The sequence below is a fragment of the Macrotis lagotis genome, chromosome 1 (assembly GCF_037893015.1).
Source record: "Macrotis lagotis isolate mMagLag1 chromosome 1, bilby.v1.9.chrom.fasta, whole genome shotgun sequence".
NCBI lineage: Eukaryota > Metazoa > Chordata > Mammalia > Peramelemorphia > Peramelidae > Macrotis > Macrotis lagotis.
The window spans coordinates 905,239,113-905,257,578 of NC_133658.1; the positions used below are offsets into that span (position 1 = coordinate 905,239,113).

General features: G+C 39.2%; 2 protein-coding genes across 4 annotated transcripts in view; both read right to left on the reverse strand.

Annotated features, from left to right (window-relative positions):
* LOC141509577 (uncharacterized) overlaps positions 1 to 18,466 on the reverse strand; it is a 264,113-nt gene that overhangs the window by 82,592 nt on the left and 163,055 nt on the right. The window lies entirely within an intron of this gene.
* The window catches only part of LOC141509581 (uncharacterized), a 39,028-nt gene continuing 23,744 nt past the window's right edge, over positions 3,183 to 18,466 (reverse strand). Inside the window, 1 exon segment of the mRNA XM_074219212.1 lies at positions 3,183 to 18,187. Within this exon segment, the coding sequence (XP_074075313.1) occupies positions 16,359 to 18,187 (1,829 nt within the window). The 3' untranslated portion in view covers positions 3,183 to 16,358.

Genomic DNA, 18,466 nt, shown 5'->3' on the forward strand with positions numbered 1-18,466 from the left:
TGAATGATTCCATGGATGCACAGCTTCTTTATTCTTATCTAATTTTAATATAATTACCCTTTCCCCCTTATATTTCTAGGGCACTTTGATTTACCAGTCATGATTTCACTGGATCTCACAAATATCTTTCTGAAGGAGGCAGATGAACTGTTAATTCTCTTTTTACAGAAAAGAAAACTGAGGTTCATGGAAAGGATAGGCCTTACCTAGGAACACACAATGAGAGAAGACTGGAAATGGAACCCAGGGCTACTGATGCTTAGTTATATAAACACATTCACTCCCATACCAATCATATAGATACACATACACATACCTTCAAACTCAAAGAGATTTCCATTATATTCAAGCAGGGGAACTCTGGGCAAAAAGAAATATTTTTTCCCTTTTTCTATATTGAGACAAATGTTGTAATCCTTTCCTTTTTGGTGGTGCAGTAGATAGAGCACTGGCCTTGCAGTCAGGAGGATGGGAGGTCAAATCTGGTCTCAGATGCTTGACTCTTACTAGTTGTGTGACCTTGGGCAAGTCATTTAACCCAGATTGCTTCCCATCAAGGGCCATCCCCCTTTTGTCTTGATCCATAGCTGGCCACTGGACTCTGAAGGAGAAAATGAGGCTGAAGACTCAGTACAGCGTGCCCCCCCCCCAAGTCCAATTCATGTCATGCTATCACCTTCCTGATGTCATGGTCTTCTTTGAAAATGAAGGATAAACATTATTGTTCCTTATAAGCAAACTCCTATAACAATGTACCTAGTAAACAGATACTCTGTTAAAATAATTAATCTTTTGAAACTGTCAAATCTTCCCTATATTGACTCTGTACTAGTCTGTATATAATCCTATCTAAACCAGTGTCTCCAAGTTATCTCACCAGGCTCTCCTAGTTTTGCATCATAAATTCTTTAAGGTTACCTTGAGTTAACAAAGACCCTAACTCACAGTTAAGCTGATGCCTTCCGCTAAGGTACTATAAATTCTTAACCTTAATTTAAGAATGTAAGGTTAATCTATAAGCATTGGCTCTAGAACCGCTCCTTAGTCCCTCCTAGTGCCACCCTAACCCCTCCCCTAAGTGCTTCCTGCTCAGGAGTGGGCTACCCTCTCTAGAAGAGTTTTGTTCACTATCTCCCATTGACTTTAGCTCTTCAGTCTGGTTGTTTATTTACAGTTGCACTTTTCTTCTCCTCTCCCTCTTGCTCATATTTAGCTGTCCTTTATCTTCTTGCTTAAATTTACTATCTTCTTTTAAAAACTCATTTCATTTACCTTGCTAAAGAACTCTGTGAATTAACTTGCAACTTTTTGCAATAACCTGCAAGCCTTTTCTTACCCTCCTGAGTCAAAGAGTTGGGTGATTTCTTCACTGATAAAAGAACCCCCACCTTTGCAAGCCCCTTCCCCAAATCTATTCACCCAGCTTCAATATAATTGCCTGAACTCTGGAAAAATGCTTCATAAATGTGAGACATGTGAGTCAGATTATTTTGGAATGGTTTGGGAAGCTGAACTCTGAAGTGACAAGGCCTTCCCCTAAGGATCCCAAGGGACTGATGGACAGAGTTGATTGAAAGCCTTCATTCAGAGTTGGGTGCTTCTGAGTAGGAAAGTCTTCTTTCAGAGACTAGTCTTCTTGTAGAGCAGGAGATTACTACTGGAAAAGAACCTTATAAATGCAAGACTGTGGCCTTCCAATATTACTGGCCCTGAGGAATTCATACTGAAGAACAACCCTTTTATGTAATGGGCTTGGGAAAGAGTTCTGGAGCATCAAAAATGGAAGCATGAAAAAAGCATTTGTTAAGAACTTATTATGGGGGCGGCTAGGTAGCACAGTAGATAAAGCACCAGCCCTGGAGTCAGGAGTACCTGGGTTCAAATACAGTCTCAGACACTTAATAATTGCCTAGCTGTGTGGCCTTGGGCAAGCCACTTAAGCCCATTTGCCTTGCAAAAACAAAAACAAAAAACAAAAAACAAAAACAACTTATTATGGGCCAAGCACTGAGTAGAGAAGTAATCAGAGAAGAGGAAATCAGAAGAAGAAACCTATAATCTAACTTGAGAAGGCAACATATATGTAAGAAATGTGGTGCAGAAATGGATGAAAAGACCCCAAATATTAAAGGTTTAAGTAGAGCCAATGGCCAAATCTATTAGACCTTATCAGGTATCTGAATTTTGTCTCCACAGAGACTTCCCATTACAATTAGGAAAGGGGGAGGAGTGACAAGGTTCAGAGTGGAGAGGGAATTCTGGTTTCCTTTTGGGAAGGGATTAGGGTTCAAGTCCCATCAAAAATGGCAAAAGGAAGATCTGTTGATAGAATAGTTATATGGAGAAAAGGGAAATTTGGTTTCCAGGGTGCACCAGTTCCCATTAAACCTCCCAGACAACTGTATGAGTTCTGAGTCTGCTTGTCAATTTAAAGATGAGGATTCAGACTGCAAATTCATAGAAATGTAACAAATATCTTAAGACTTTCCTATTCCTTTCCCCAGACACTCACATTCCAGTCTTCTGATATTCCAGATTTCAAGACCATGCCTTAGCTGCTATATCACCTCAGAACTTCCCTTACTGCCTGGAACTCCCTCTATGTGAAACCTTCTTTTGCCATACTGGCTTTCTTCTCCCATTGGTAGTCTAGATGACCTGTAAGGGATTCATGTTTTCTTTCTGTTGAGCCAGGGTTGGATATGCCAAATAAATGATTCCTTTCATTTTTTCCATTAGAAAAATCATAAACAGGGCGGTTAGGTGGCATAGTGGATAAGGCACCGGCCCTGGAGTCAGGAGTACCTGGGTTCAAATCCGGTCTCAGACACTTAATAACTGCCTAGCTGTGTGGCCTTGGGCAAGCCACTTAACCCCGTTTGCCTTGCAAAAAAACCTAAAAAAGAAAAAAAGAAAAAAAAAGAAAAATCATAAACTTAGAGCTAGAAGGGACTTTCAAAGTCATCTTTTCCAACCTCCTCATTGAATAGTTAGGGAAACAAAGGTAGAGAGGTGATATTACTCACCTAATCTCAGTCCCCCGAACTTCATTGTGCCCTGCAAGGTTTCTCAACTCACTTCCTTCCAAAGGATAAATTAAGCCATCTTTTATTGATCTAATTCTATGTCTTGCCTTAAGGTTCTTTGATAATTATTGCTGTTTTGATTTTCCTGAAAAAAAAAAGACCTATTAAGGGGCAGCTGGGTGGCTCTCCGTGAAGGTCTCAGACACTTACCAGCTGGGCAAGTCTCTTAATCCCAATTGCTTAAAAAAAAGACTGATTGCAACATGACTAATCAATCAGGAGATAATGTCATTCAGTAGAAAGGGTTCTGGATTTGAAGTCAGAAGGTTTGTGCTCAGGGCTTATATCTGGCACTGACATTCTCTTACCTATGACAAGGCTCATCTTCTCATTGGGTATTAGTTTCCCTGGAGAGAGGTATTATAGTCAATAGGTAGAGAGCTAGATTGGGAGTTAGAGGGCATGAGTTCAAATCCCAGTTCCACTATTCACTGCTATCTTACTCCACATGACCCTGGGCATGCCACCTAATGCTCTTAGGCTCAGTTTCATTATCTATAAAATGGCAGAGTTGTGATCTGTGTTTGTCTTTTATTTAAAAGAGTACCAATGACATCACAAGGAGATGTCTTAATTGCCTATGAATTGTATTTAAGTGAGGCAGAGCTGTACAAAGTCATCAGTCTCACTCTTTCTTCTAGAGTCATCAAAGTCAAGATGACTGGTGATGATCCAGGATGCAGCAAATGATCTTGGAATTTTTGAAGTGTGACCAAGTTCTAAGTATTCCACAGTGCCTGCTATAGCTGCTTTCATGACCATTGGAATGAATTGTTCTCATCCACTCAATCTTCAGGGGGGAAGTTTTCATCTGCTTGGGATAGATATACCTTTACTCACCAATGGGTATGAGGTCTATTCATTTACCCACAGCCTGGCATAGTCTGTCTCCCAAGATATTTTTTCCCAGGATGTGGTTGCTGAACATGCTACAGCAACAGGTGGGATGAACCTCAAAGGTAGATGAGCAGCCCTGAAAAGAACTCAGCAAACCCTCACACCAGAGATGCTAGCTCTGGATCAGTAACAGACAACCTAAATATTGTATAAACCTTATAAAGATTGGGTTTGGAACTTTTCAGTTAACTCATCACTTTTCATCAGCATTTCTCCTTGGATGGGACTCGAGGAACATCATGCCCAGAAACTAAGTTTCTTCTGGTGAGCATCCCTTATTCTCCACTTATTCTCATTAGAGTGTAAGGGCAGGGGCTATCTTTTTCTTATTTGAATGCCCAAGGCTTAGTTTAGGTCCTGATACATCAACATCATCATCATAGCTAACTTTTATTTGACACCAGACACTGTTCTAAGCACTTTGCAATTATTGTCTTATTTGATCCTTAAAGCCCTGGGAGGAAGGTGCTATTATAATTCCCATTTTAGACATAGAGTTTAAGTGACTTCCCCAGTGTCACATAGCTAATATCTACGGTTAGATTTGAACTCGGGTATTTCAACTCCATCCACTGGGTCACCTGGCAGCTGCTTAATAAATGTATGTTGAATTGTTTTAAAATTATATAGTTAGATGTTATTTCCTAGGGTTTTCTCATATTTTCTGACCTTCCTAAATGTTTTCAAACAGTTCCAAGAGACCAGAGATTTCTCATTCTTTTTCATCCCCACCATGGACAGCGCTTTAACTATTCTTGACTCAATAGTTTCAGAGTCAAATGTTGCATAGCCTTGGAGTCAGGAGTACCTGGGTTCAAATCCGGGTCTCAGACACTTAATAATGACCTAGCTGTGTAGCCTTGGGCAAGCCACTTAACCCCATTTGCCTTGCAAAAACCTAAAAATAAAAAAAAACAGAGTCAAATGTTATCAGATTAGGGAAGGGAGGAGAGATAGGCTTCAGATCAGGGAGGGAAAGTAAGTATACTGACTCCTTGGCCTTTTGAACTACTCCCACTCACATTAGGGTACCAGATCCTTCCTCTCTCTGGCAACCATCAATACAAGATGGTAAAATCCCAAGGTGGTTTGACTTCCGCACCCCCAGAGCAGAATGAACCTAAGATCTGGAATCTCTTGGATTCCTGTTCTTCCTTTTTCTCTTCTCTTGTTTCCCATCAGGCCCCAGAATATGGAGGGGAAAAACCTGGCTCTCAGCCTTCACAGCTTAACTTCCCTCTTCAAAATCATGACTCACTTAAGCTTCATATTGATAGTTTTTAACCCAGAGCCCAGGGAGTAACATAAAGGGCTGTGGGGGCGAGAGGGATGACTGTTAAAAGTGGGTAGCCACTCGGAACTCTGGTTTCATTCCCAAACATTTCTCACTGTGTTCCCTTTTATGGATCTCAATTTCCTATCTCTCAAAGGCAGTTAAAGTCTCCTCTACTCGTTCAGAAAAAAATATTTGTGAGACTATAATGAGATTGAGTGTAAAGATGGCTATAAGGGGCAGTAGTCAATGCTATTACTTATTCATTATTTCTAAAAGAACATGGAAAAAGGCACCCCAGGATTAGGCAAAATAAACATTAGCTCTTGCCCTTCTCAATAGGAAGAGTTGAAAGCGTTCCTGAAGGTGTGTCTCTTACTTCTTGTTCAGCTGAGACACATTTAACCCAGGTGCCCATGCCAAATGTGCTTTGGATAGGTGGGAACAGAACCAAGAGCCCCTGGCACAAAGGGTTCCCTTTCTTCTCTTCTCCCCTTGCTCCCATGTCTGGTAACAGAGAATTCCTGGCATATCACCATCAGACTCTTGAGGTCTGGGAAGTGTTTTTTGGAAGTGGGATACTTTAGGCCAGCTTTTACCTGAGAAGGCTGAATGATAGCACTTGAAATCTCATTTAACTTCAGCACTGGGAAGGAACTTGAAATATACAATTGCAGTGTTAAGAGAGACCATGGCACCTAGAATGTTAAGAGCTAAGAGAATATCAAAATTGGAAAAGACCTTAGAACACAAATTGCTGTAAAAGGTCATAGAGATCATAAGGATTCTCATTTTCCTGAGTTAAGAAAGAGCTTATTCAGGATTGATGGAGAACTTCTAAAAGCCAGGCCTCTAGGCCAGGATCAAAGTGTCTATTCCCTTAGTCTCCTCCTACTCCTGGGGCACGGTTGAGGAGAGAAGATGCTTATCTGGAGAGAATTCTCAAGTATCATTAATTCACAAATGTTAAACTCTTGTTAAATCCCCAATATCAGTTTTTCTTACTCCCTCCCAGGGTCTCCTTGATCACACTGTACTTTGACAGCAAGGTTCTAGAGATGAGAGCTGCACTTTTCCAGACAATGTTCCACTCTTCTCCCAGCATTGCATCTCCAGAAGGCTGGAGGCTAGGGTCCAACAGAGGCTCCTTGGTAGACTCACCATCGCTCAGGCACACATAGAAGACACCATGCAGGGTCTTAGCTCCAGGAGTTAGGAAACCAAAAACTTCTTACAAAAATATACAAAGAAAGATAAAAGTCCCAATCCTCAAGGACTTCCCAAACCAATGGGGGAGACAACATGCAAAGAATTATGTAAAAACTACAGACAGGAGAAGTTAGAGGAAGCAACAGATTTGAGAACACCTTGAACACTGGGACAATAATTGGTTGTTGGTAGAAATGTGACCTGGTCCAGTCATTCTGGAGAACCATTTTGAATTATACCCAAAGGGCTAAAAAACTGTATATTCTTTAACCCAGTAATACCACTTCTAGATCTGTACCCCAGAGAGATCAAGAAGAAAGAATATATATATATATATATACACTAAAATACTTTAGAATAGCTCTTTTTGTGGGGGCAAGGAATTGAACTGCCAGGTGGCATCACATTACATAGACTCTTGGACTTCAGAGTCAGGAAGACTCATCATCCTGAATTCAAATCTGGACTGAGACCCTTACTAGCTGTGTGTCCTGTGCAAGCCACTTAACCCTATTTGACTCAGTTTCCTCATCTGTCAAATGAGCTAGAGAAGGAAAAGGCAAACCATTTCATTATCTTTTGCCAAAAGAAATCTAAATGGGGAAAACATAAAAGTGAAGAATTCAGGCATAAAGAGAGTTCAGAAAACCCTTTGTACTAGTTTTTAAAGGTAACTGAGATGCCTTTAAGTATAAACAGTCCCAGAAGTGAATCTCCATTGTCACATACTTGGAAGTCATTTCCTAGCCTCTAAATGAACCTTCTAAGGGGGATTTTTGGTGGGGTCCTTCCTAATCCAAGAGAACCATGTCATCATATACATGCTGGCATGACTTGTACGTCATGAGTATTGATGCAAGAAGAGTGTTTTTTCCAGAATCTTGGCTTGATTTAATAGGAATAGGCCTTCTGGTGAATGTCTGGATACTGAGAGAGTTCTTGGCCTTATGAGTGTGGTTTCACTCCCAAATCAGCAAGACACCATGGTAACAGAATATGATTTTCCAGTGACAAATTGCAATAATATGGTCTAGCCAAACCTCTCACTCAATGGACTAATCATCATTGTAGTGGTTTTATGGCTAAAATTTTTTCACCAGTAATGTTGTTAGCAACAAAAAGAGAATCTTTCTTGGGAGACCCTTCCCCATCTAGATAAATATGAGGAAGTTTGCCCCAGAGCAACCTGTTTGCCCCTTTGCAAGTGTCAAACACTGCTCCAACCTGTCTTTGCAGCCAAATATGATTCAAAAGCCAAACCTTCTTTGACATGGTGGCCTTTCCATTAAAGGGAGGAAGCTCTTATTTCTCCATGTCTTTTCTCAGGCTCTAAATCTTTGAGTCCTTCAAAAAGATCTTCACAGGACAAGGAGTCCATGTCATCCAGGTCTGGCTGTCCTTTGATGGACAACCTACTTTATCAAATGTCCTCTTATGCATGGAGTCCAGAGCTGTACCCAATACTCAGATGAAGTCTGACAAGGGCAGAGGACCTGGGTTCTAGATCTGACCTAGACCTAGAGCTGGACCCCCTCTATGCAAGGTAGTCCGAGCTTTTTTGCCTCTTATTTCACTCTACTGGCTCACGCCTATTCAGTCTGCAAAGAACCCTAGCTGTTTATGATCACCTGTAGAATTTCACCCAGTTGCCCAGCATGCAAGATCCTTTCAGATCCTGACTGTCATACAGTGTGTTGGCTGTTCTCCCAGCTTTGTGTCCTTCCTCTCTCTAAGTCCTTTGAGCATACCATACATATATGCCTTTATCCAACTCACTGGCAAAAATGTCACACAGCAAAGGAAAAGAGAAGTGGGTCAGTGAAGATTTTTTTTTTTCTTTTTAAGTATAAAAGGAACCTGAAAGAAGTACAGAAAGACAAACTGTCAGGGAAATCAAAGCAATTTTTTTAGGTATAAAAACAAACAGAAGAAAGTCTAGAGAGAAAAACAGCTAAGAAATGGAAGGTATTTTCTTACTTATAGAATAAAACTGAAGAAAATATAGACAATAACACAGTCATCTATTCTGAAGCATTCTTTTCGGTACAAAAGGGAACAAAAGGAAGTCTAGATAGTCACACAATCATTGAAACTGAGGTTTGGTTTTGACTTTAGGCACAGAAAAAGAAAGTAAAAAATTCAGATTAAAAACTGCCATAGAAACTGAAGCATTCTTTAAGTGGGGACAGGAACAGATTTGCAAATAAAAAGATGGTCAGTGAAACTGGAACATTCTTTTTAGATCCAGAAGAGAACAGATGAAGTCCAAATGGAAACAATGTTGGAGATATTGAAGGGCTCTTTTAGGAAGTTTAGGAAGAAATAAGGCCATTGAAAGGAGGCTTTTTTTTTAAATCTACAGAAAGGACTAGATAGAAGTTGAGTTAGAAATACTGCTATAGAAACTGAAGCATATTTTAGCACAGACAAGAACAGTAGACAGTCAAGTTAGATGGACAACCATGGACTAGAGCCACAAAGCAACCACTTCCATTCAGCACAAGGCATCTGCTGCCTCCTGCTGCTCCTCCCTTCAACCTCAGGTTTCCCACATCCTTTTGTACCTGTCTTTTGAAGAGAAAACAGCATCTTACTGTTCTCTCTTTCAATACTCTTTTCTGAAAAATGTTACTTCTAGGGCTAATGACAAAAAAAGGAAACCTAAGGGCAGATAGAAAGGAGAGATCCCTAAAGATTGAAGTCTTTAACCAAACCCCAAACTCCATTTTGGTATTAGACAAAGAAATTCCTAATTCCTGAAGGTGAAGCCCTTCATTTGTGTGAGGAGCTATGACCTATTATTGCCTATTGCTAGAGGGTAGGAATTCAAGAGAAAGAACCTGAGAACTTGAATGTCTGAGAGAAACTAGGGTTATGAATAAGTTGGTTATAAATTCAGAGGCAGCTGGAATCTGTCAACTAGAACTGATGTTGAGACAACTGATAACTCCATGGAGAATCCTCAAGAGTATGAATCCTGATGATTAATATCTAACACAAACAACATTCTTTTTCCCCTTTAATATATTTTTATTTATTACTAAATATTTCCCAATTACATTTTTAAAAAGTTTTAACATTTATCTTTTAAAAGTTTGATTCCAAACTCTCTCTTCTATCTTATCTCTTACTCCTTGAGAAGCAATTTAGTAATTATACATGTAAAGTCATGCAAAATATATTTCCATATTAGTCATATTGCAAAAGAAAACACACAAACAAAAACTGAAATAAAATAAAGTGAAAAGTCTGCTTCAATCTGTACTCAGAAGTCATCAATTCTTTCTCAGGAGGTAGACAGCCTTTTTCATTATGAGTCCTTTGAATTTGTCTTGGATCACTGTGTTACTGAGAATCGCTAAGTCATTCATAGTTGATCATCATACAATGTTACAGTTACTGAATATAGTGTTTTCCTGGTTCTGTTCACTTCACTTTTCACAGTTCATAAAGGACTTCCAAGGCTTTCCTGAAACCAATGTGCTTATAATTTCTTATGACAGCTTTCTTTATATAATTTTTAAAAATATTTTATTTTTTCCCAATTACATGTAAGGACAATTTTTAGCATTCATTTTTCTTAAAATTTGAGTTCTAAATTCTTTTCCTCCCTCCCAACCCTCTTCCTGAGACAGTAAGCAATTTGATTTGGTTATACATGTGTGATCATGCAAAAATTTCCATTTTAGTCATAATTATAAAGACGACACAACCAAAAAAAAACACAGAAAAGTGAAGAATAGCATGCTTTGACTGCAGAATTCATCAGCCTTTTTTCCTAGATATGTATAGCATTTTTCATCTTAAGTCTTTTGGAATTGTCTTGGATCATAGTCTTGATTAGAGTAAGTTTTTCATAATTGATCATCATTACAATATCAATGCTACTACTGTGTAGATGCTCTCCTGGTTCTGCTTACTTCACTTTGCATTAGTTCACAGACTTCCTAGGTATTTCTATTGTATTCATCATTTCTTGAGACAGTTTGATATTATTTAATTCATCTGTACTGAAGTTTAACCTGAGGCAAGGCTAGAAGCTGGCTGAAACAGAGGTTTGACTTGATCTGCAAAGGTCAGATACTTAACCCCTGCTTGGGGAATCATTTTAAAGCTTTTGGACTAGAAGCTCTCTGAGTCATGACTCCTCCTAAAATTGAATGGGCTGGGATTTCATAACATTAAGGGACAGGGTCATACTCAGGGAAGGACCTCTAAGATATTTGTCTGTCCTTGAAGACTTTCTCTTGATGACCTTTTCTAACCTACCTACCCCTAATTCAGTTTCACGTACATGTCATTTAGAGAGTATATTAATATTTTACTGTACCCTTTCCAGACAGGATCATTATTGATGCTCACAACAGACCTTTGTGGGATGTTCTACAAACATTAATGTTCCTCTTTTATAGATGAAGAAATTAAGATGGAGTTAGTGATATACCTATGGTCACACATCTCCTGAGAATCCGAAATAGAATTTGAATCTAGGTTCTTCTTGACTTCAGACTATTCATTCTAATACACCAACTCAACCACACACCTCCTTTACCCCTAACAGATGTACCCTTCTCTTGGGCATTATTTTTTTCAGCACAATTCAACAAAGATGGACAGTCTATCTGTAGGGACAGGAGTTCACTGAATTTCAGAGCAAAGAGAGGTAGTGCACCAGGATAAGAGATCTCAGGATCCACTACAAGCAAGATTTAATAAGCATAGTGTTAAAGAACAATGACCCACCAACAACTTTGTCCTTTACTAGGTCTTCTAGGTCACAAATATACGGGGACTGAGGTCCTGTACTTATGGGCAAGTGACTACAGTGGATATTGGTCATTGATCCTGAGTTGGGATCAATTTCAGAAGCAAAAAATGACTTTGTGCTTTGATCCCAGGAGATGAGCAGGGTCTCAATACTAGGCTCTAGCACAGGCTGACTGATATGATAAAAAAAAAATAGAAATTAATTATAGAGTACCTATTAAGAGTCACATACTATGCTAAATGATTTACAAATATTATCTCATTTGATTCTCACAAATACCTTAGGAGTTAAGTGCTACTATAATCACCACCCAATAGATGAGAAAACTGGGGTAAAAAAATGTTATGTGACTTGCCCAAGTTCAAACAAGCAATAAGTGTGTGTTTGAATTTGAACACAGATCTTCCTGACTCCAGGTACAATCTACTGTGCCACATAGCTGCCTCTTAATGGAGCCTGAAATCAATTAATTAGGGAAAGAATCTCAACTCAAAGAAAAGCCTGCACTTCAGTTCCTCTGAACTTATAAAGTTTTTCATTGGCTGATAGTGGCTGAGTCAAACAACAGCCTACTGGAACTAGCAATATGAGAACAAGATAAGAAGAGCCTTACATATAACCAAACTAAGATCAAAATCTTTGCAAGATCTTCTTCCTTTTTGAAGTTAGGCAATGAGGAAACTTAATGTATATATGTGTGTGGGGATACAGAATAAAAGGACCCTTTGATGAGGAATGAAGCTGGTGAAATAATGCAATTCCTTTTTGGAAACTTGTGTCAGCTTTGTTATAGTATTACATGTGCCCAGGTAGGAATAAAATGGGCTCATTTCTTTTCTGGAAAGGGGAAAGGATGTGGGAAAAGAATTTTTTTACCCTCAACTCCAGCTCCAGGAGTCAGTAGACATTGCTTCAATAGATACAGTCAGATTAAATACTTCATTGAATCTGGCAAAGTTCTTATAAGATAATACTAGGAATCATTAAGTCCATTGAAATGAGGGTGAGAAGTACAATTTGAAGCAGATCTTAATGACTGCTGGTGAGTTGTCTACAACCAGCTGTGCCACTCTATTCCACAGATGCAAAGCCATTTGATTGTTGCTTAGGAGAGACTCCTAATTCTGGGAATTAAAAGTTCTAGAACTTCAAGGAAAGAGACCCTACCTCCCTTATTTTTAGCTTGTGTTTTGAAGTTTAATTTGTTCCCCTGATCCTCAGTTTGCCCATCTGTAAAATGAGGAAGGTGCTCTAGTTGATAGATAAAATGCTGTTTCCCATACATAGCCCAAGAGGTAGCATTTGAGCTCTCTCCAAGGTTTGCTTCTATGATCTTTGTCAGGTGTTGAAAAGAGGTCAGGGCTGAAAACTGTCTGGTCAGGACAGGCAATTTCTTTATTTCCTGGAGGCTCATTTTTCTCCTATTTTAAGACAACCAGTAAAAGTCTCCTTTTCCTTCTGTAGCACCAGAGCTGGGGGACTGAGGGATGACTAATCCCTTTATCTGTCCCATTGGGAGGGTCAAGAAAGGACCTTCTAAGTCATCTTGTCCAATCTCCTCCCTACATGGTTGAGAAAAAGGTAAAGAGGTGAAGTTCTTTGCCTAATTCATAGACATGTCCTAGCCTATTCTCAAGGCCCAGTTCCCCAATATCTCTCATTCCACTCCATGGCAAAGGAAAACCTCCTTTCATCTATCTAGCTCTGGTCTGGATCTTTGAAATCCTTGGTAATTTTTAATTTCCTAGAAAGAGGCTGCTGAGCACATGCTTTGTCCTTGAGGAGACAATGTAATCTAGTGGAAAAGGCAGTGAATTAGGAGTCAGAGGGCTTGGGTTCAGGGCTTAACTCAGGTCCTAATTGACAAGTATCTGACCTCTGTCAGAAGTCCCTTCTTCACACATACATGCTTCCCTGAAGAGAGGTGCTGTGGTACAACATGAGCATAATTTGATTCTCATCCATGTCAAGGGACATGAGTTCAAATCACAGTTCTCCTTATCTTTGTGACCTCATTTATCTGGCTTAAAGATTCCTTTAGTTGAAAAATGAGGGGGTTGGGATAGATGACAATCAAGGTCACAAGTCTGTGATCAATTGAAATATTCAATTAAAAGCATCATATAGGAGTGGCTAGGTGTCATAGTGGATAAAGCACCGGCCTTGGAGTCAGGAGTACCTGGGTTCAAATCTGGTCTCAGACACTAAAATAATTACCTAGCTGTGTGGCCTTGGGCAAGCCACTTAATCCCATTTGCCTTGCAAAAAAACCTTAAAAAAAAGCATCATATAAACCTAAAAGAGGGCAGGTTAGGTGGCAGAGTGGATGGAGCATAAAGCTTAGAATAGGAAGGCTCATCCTCAAGAGTTCAAACCTAGACTTCTTCCATTTTTAATGTCACATTTATAAATATATGACCGAGCAAGTCACTTCACCCTGTTTGCCTCAGTTTCCTCATCTGTAAAGTGAGCTGGAAAAGGAAAAAAACAAATCACGCCAGTATCTTTGCCAAGAAAACCCCATATAAAGTCACAAAGAGTTGGATATGACTGAAACAATTGAATAAAGTTAAAAAAAAACAAAATGTCTTAAAGAGGGATGTCCTCTGAACTTTTCAGCTAACTCTCCACATTTTACCAGCAGTGCTACTTGGTTTGGATTCCAGAAATATATCATTGCTGTGGCACCAGATAAACACTGGTGGATTCCCCAGAAGAAAAGTTTCTCACTTCATTTTGTGTGTTGTTTGACCCCATTAGATTAAAAGTTCCTTGAGCTCAGAAAGTGTCTACAAATTCATATAGTAGGTTACTACTGTTAGATAAAATTTTCTACAACATAGATATTATAGATATAAAAATCTAGATTTTATTACACTTAAGCACAGGTTCAGGTAATAGAAAATTAACTCTGAACCAAGTTTAAAGTGTTACTGCTAGAGATGAAAAAATAATTTCTTAACACACTACAATTTTTAATGGTCTTTTAGGTCTTAAAGGTCACCCAAGCCTAGTAAAAGATTAATTTTCTCATGCTTCCTTCAATTAAGGTTGAACAAACTAATTTAAATCAAATTAGTAAACACACTAAGTTAGAGATTGCAAGGTTGCAAAATACTACAAAATACCACACTTATAAAACTATGGGGCTATATTTTAAAGAAGCCACAATAGTTACCTGAAAAGAAGGGATTTACATATCACCAAAGAGACAGGGTTCAGGAGAATTCTTCCAGCTAAATTTACTTCGTAAACTCAAACTCCCTTCTTTTATAAGTCAATGAGTTAGATTTTATCTAAGTCAAGATTAGCAGAAAAAGGTTTTCGCTAACCAAATATTTCAGGAGCAATGGTATAATAAAAATTGAATAAAAGGGAAATGTAAATGCATTATCACATTGCAAACAACTGTGCACAAATAAATTATAGATAGGAAAAGTTGGAGGAAATCAACAGAGAAATAGTAGAATTAAGAAAGTCTTCCTGTATCTACCCTGGTCCTCATTCTCTCTTCCAAAAAGTCTGACTGGCACTAGAATCACCACTTCTTCCTTCCCAGGGATACTTGAGAATAGAGAACTAAGATGAAGCTCTAATGGATAACTTCTGGAAGGAGAGAAGGGTGAGATGAGCCTGGACCTTTAGATGGGGAAGGGTTAGCTTCAGAAAGGGGACAAAATTCAGGTTGAAATTGAGAGTTCCAGTATCTCAGGGAATCCCCCCACCCACCCCGATAGGGTTAACTGAGAAATAAAAATGCAGAATTTGGGCTTTGTGTAAATGGAGATCCTAATAAAAAGGTACTGACATAAGCATGTTTTTGCAGACTGACCCCAGTATAGGCAACTGTCTCCCCAGGCTGTCCTTCCTCCTTATTTGGAACACTAGACTTGAGAAAACCTTGGACAGAGCACATCTTTTTCTTTCTTATCTTTAGCTAGCACCTGAGGACCAGTTCTTGGGAAATAGAAATCCCCCTAAGCAAGTGGTTGTCTGGATAAAGTCCAAAATTTTAGCTGTAAAAGGCTCTCCTACCCTCAGATAGTCAGTCAATAACCAGATCTTGCTTTTTCTTGACTCTCCTTTTGCTTTTCTGTGAACAATGAAGAGTTTGGCTGGAACAGGCTCCCTCACAAAACTGTCTCTGGACCAGGGTCACCAAAGCCTCTATGGAGAGCTTCCTAGAGCCCCTCTGAATCTCCCCTCAGTGCCTCACAGGGTCTCCCCCTAACATCCTCTAACATTAGCTTAAGTTTAGAGTCAGAAAGTAAAAGGCAAAAGGAATCACCAAGACCTAGTGAGTATTAGCTCTGATTAGAATGAGAAACTTTGAGAGATGGGAAGGCCAGCCATGGGCTGGAAATCAGGAACCAGGGACAGGGAGTCTAGCTCTAATTCTTGCCCTGACTTATTGCATAACCCTAGGTAAGTCCTTGCCTCTCTCAGGGCCTCAGACCCCTCACCTGTACAATGAGGAAAAGGAGGCAGGTATCGATGAGCTCTAAGAGTTTTAATAACATTCAGAACTGGAAGGCACATCCCAATCCCATCTCTTCAGGTTGCAGATGAGTATGCCGAAGGGGAAGTGACTAGGCCAAGGACACACGATCTGATAGAGCCAGGAATGACAAACAGACTTTTGTTCTCAGGTACTTTCCACTGTCCTCCACTGACTTCCACTGACTTGCAATTAGCATTGGTTTAAAGATGAGGCTTTTCTAGAGTAAGTATTGAAGAACCTCCCAGGATCCATAAATGGCTCTGGGCTTTGGGTAGGATTGTACTGGAACCTCAATGCAAACACAAACTGACAAACATAAGTGAGGTTTCATAACTAACGTGAAATGAAAAAAAAAGAGGAAACTTCCCATCTGAGAAAGAAAGGAAAAGTTCCTGCAGAAAGGCCATAGAATTATGGGAGTCTTTCTATAGGAATGAAAGACCTAACATTGAACAGAAGTCACATCTTCACCCAGCAGAATCCAACATTGTAGGACTTCTTTCCAAGATTGGTTTCTGAATGGAGGCAGATTACTCAACTTTCACATTCTAGAATTTTCTTCAGTGAGAATTCTCTGGTAAATAACAAGGTAATAAGATTTTGCTGAAGGCATTCTCACAATCACTACTTGTGCAACCTATCTGTATGAAAATTCTGGTGCTTAACAAGAGATGAAGTATCATTGAAGGCTTCCCCACATTCGTTACATAAAAAAGGCTTCTCTTCATTATGAATTCTCTGGTGTTTGAAAAGGTGGGAGTGTTCACTGAAAGCTTTCTCACAATGACTACATTTATATGGTTTGTCTCCTGTATGATTCTTCTGATGCTTAGTAAGATTTGACTTCTCAACAAAGGCTTTCCCACATTGATCGCATTTATAAGGCTTCTCTTCATCATGAATTCTCTGGTGACTTAAAAGAGCTGCTTGTTCATTGAAGGCTTCCCCACACTGATTACACGTATAAGATTTCTCTCCAGAATGAATCTTCTGGTGTACAGTAAGATTTGATCTCTGAATAAAGCCTTTCCCACACTCATTACATGTAAAAGGCTTCTCTCCAGTATGAATCCTTATATGTACATTAAGATTTGAACTCCGACTAAAGGCTTTTCCACACTGATTACATGTATATGGCTTCTCTCCAGTATGAATTCTCTGGTGACTAACAAGGACAGAATTTGTACTGAAGTCTTTCCCACACTGATTACATGTATAAGGCTTCTCTCCAGTATGAGTCATCTGGTGTACAAGAAGGGTTGAACTATCAATGAATGCTTTCCCACATTCTTCACATTTATAAGGCTTCTCTCCAGTATGAATTCTCTGGTGTCTGAAAAGGGTAGATTTTTGGGTGTAGGCTTTATGACATTTAGTACATTTATATGGTTTCTCCCCAGTATGACTCTCCTTATGTACATTAAGGTTTGACCTTCTAAGGAAGGCTTTCCCACACTGATTACATTTATAAGGTTTTTCTCCAGTATGAGTTCTCTGGTGATTGAAAAAAGATGAACTTTGGGTGAAGGACTTCCCACATTGATTGCATTTATAAGGCTTCTCTCCAGTGTGAATCTTTTCATGTACCTTAAGGTTTGAGCTCTGAACAAAGGCTTTCCCACACTCATTACACTTATAAGGTTTCTCTTCATTATGAATTTTCTCATGATTTAAAAGGGTTGATTTTTGAGTAAAGACCTTCCCACATTGTTCACATTTATAAGCCTTCTCTCCGGTATGAATCTTCTGATGTACAAGAAGATTTGAGCTCTGAACAAAGGTTTTCCCACACTCATTACACTTATAAGGTTTCTCTCCAGTATGAATTCTACGATGATTAACAAGGACTGACTTTTTACTGAAGGCTTTCCCACACTCTTCACATACAAATGGTTTCTCTCCAGTATGAGTCATCTGATGGCTAATAAGGGTTGAGTTTTCATAGAAGGCTTTCCCACATGTATCACATTTAAAAGGTTTCTCTTCAGTATGAATTTTGTGATGTTTGAAAAGGGTTGATTTTTGAGCAAAGGCTTTGCCACATTTAGTACATTCATAAGGTTTGTCTCCAGTGTGATTCTTCTGATGTAAATTGAGGTTTGATCTCCTAAAGAAGGCTTTCCCACACTTGTCACATCTATAAGGCTTCTCTCCAGTATGAATTCTCTGGTGATTGAGAAGAGATGAACTTAGGGTGAAGGCTTTCTCACATTGATCACATTTATAAGGCTTCTCTCCAGTATGAATCATCTCATGGACCTTCAAGTTTGAACTTCGACTAAAGGCTTTCCCACACTCATTACATTTATAAGGCTTTTCTCCAGTATGAATTCTCTCATGTCTGAAAAGAGTTGAGCTCTGACCAAAGACTTTTCCACATTCATTACATTTATAAGCCTTTTTAACTGTGTGCATTTTCTGATGCTCAGAAATGTTTGAAGATTGAGTGAAAGCTTTGCCATGTTCTTTATGTTCTTTAATTTTGTCTCCATTTTGAATCTTCTGGAATTTTGTCATTTTTTTCACATCCCTCTCCTGCTTCATCTCCTGTTTTTACCTGGCTCTCACTTTCCCCACAGTCCCCACAAGTCTAGCAGAAATGATCAGCACTGCTTCCAATTTTCTCTCTATGGGATGACTCTTCTCCTGGAATGGTCTTTTTCAAAGATCCCTCTGTGCTCTTTAGCCTAGACTCCAAATCTGAAAAACAGTAATATAAGGTATAAATGTCC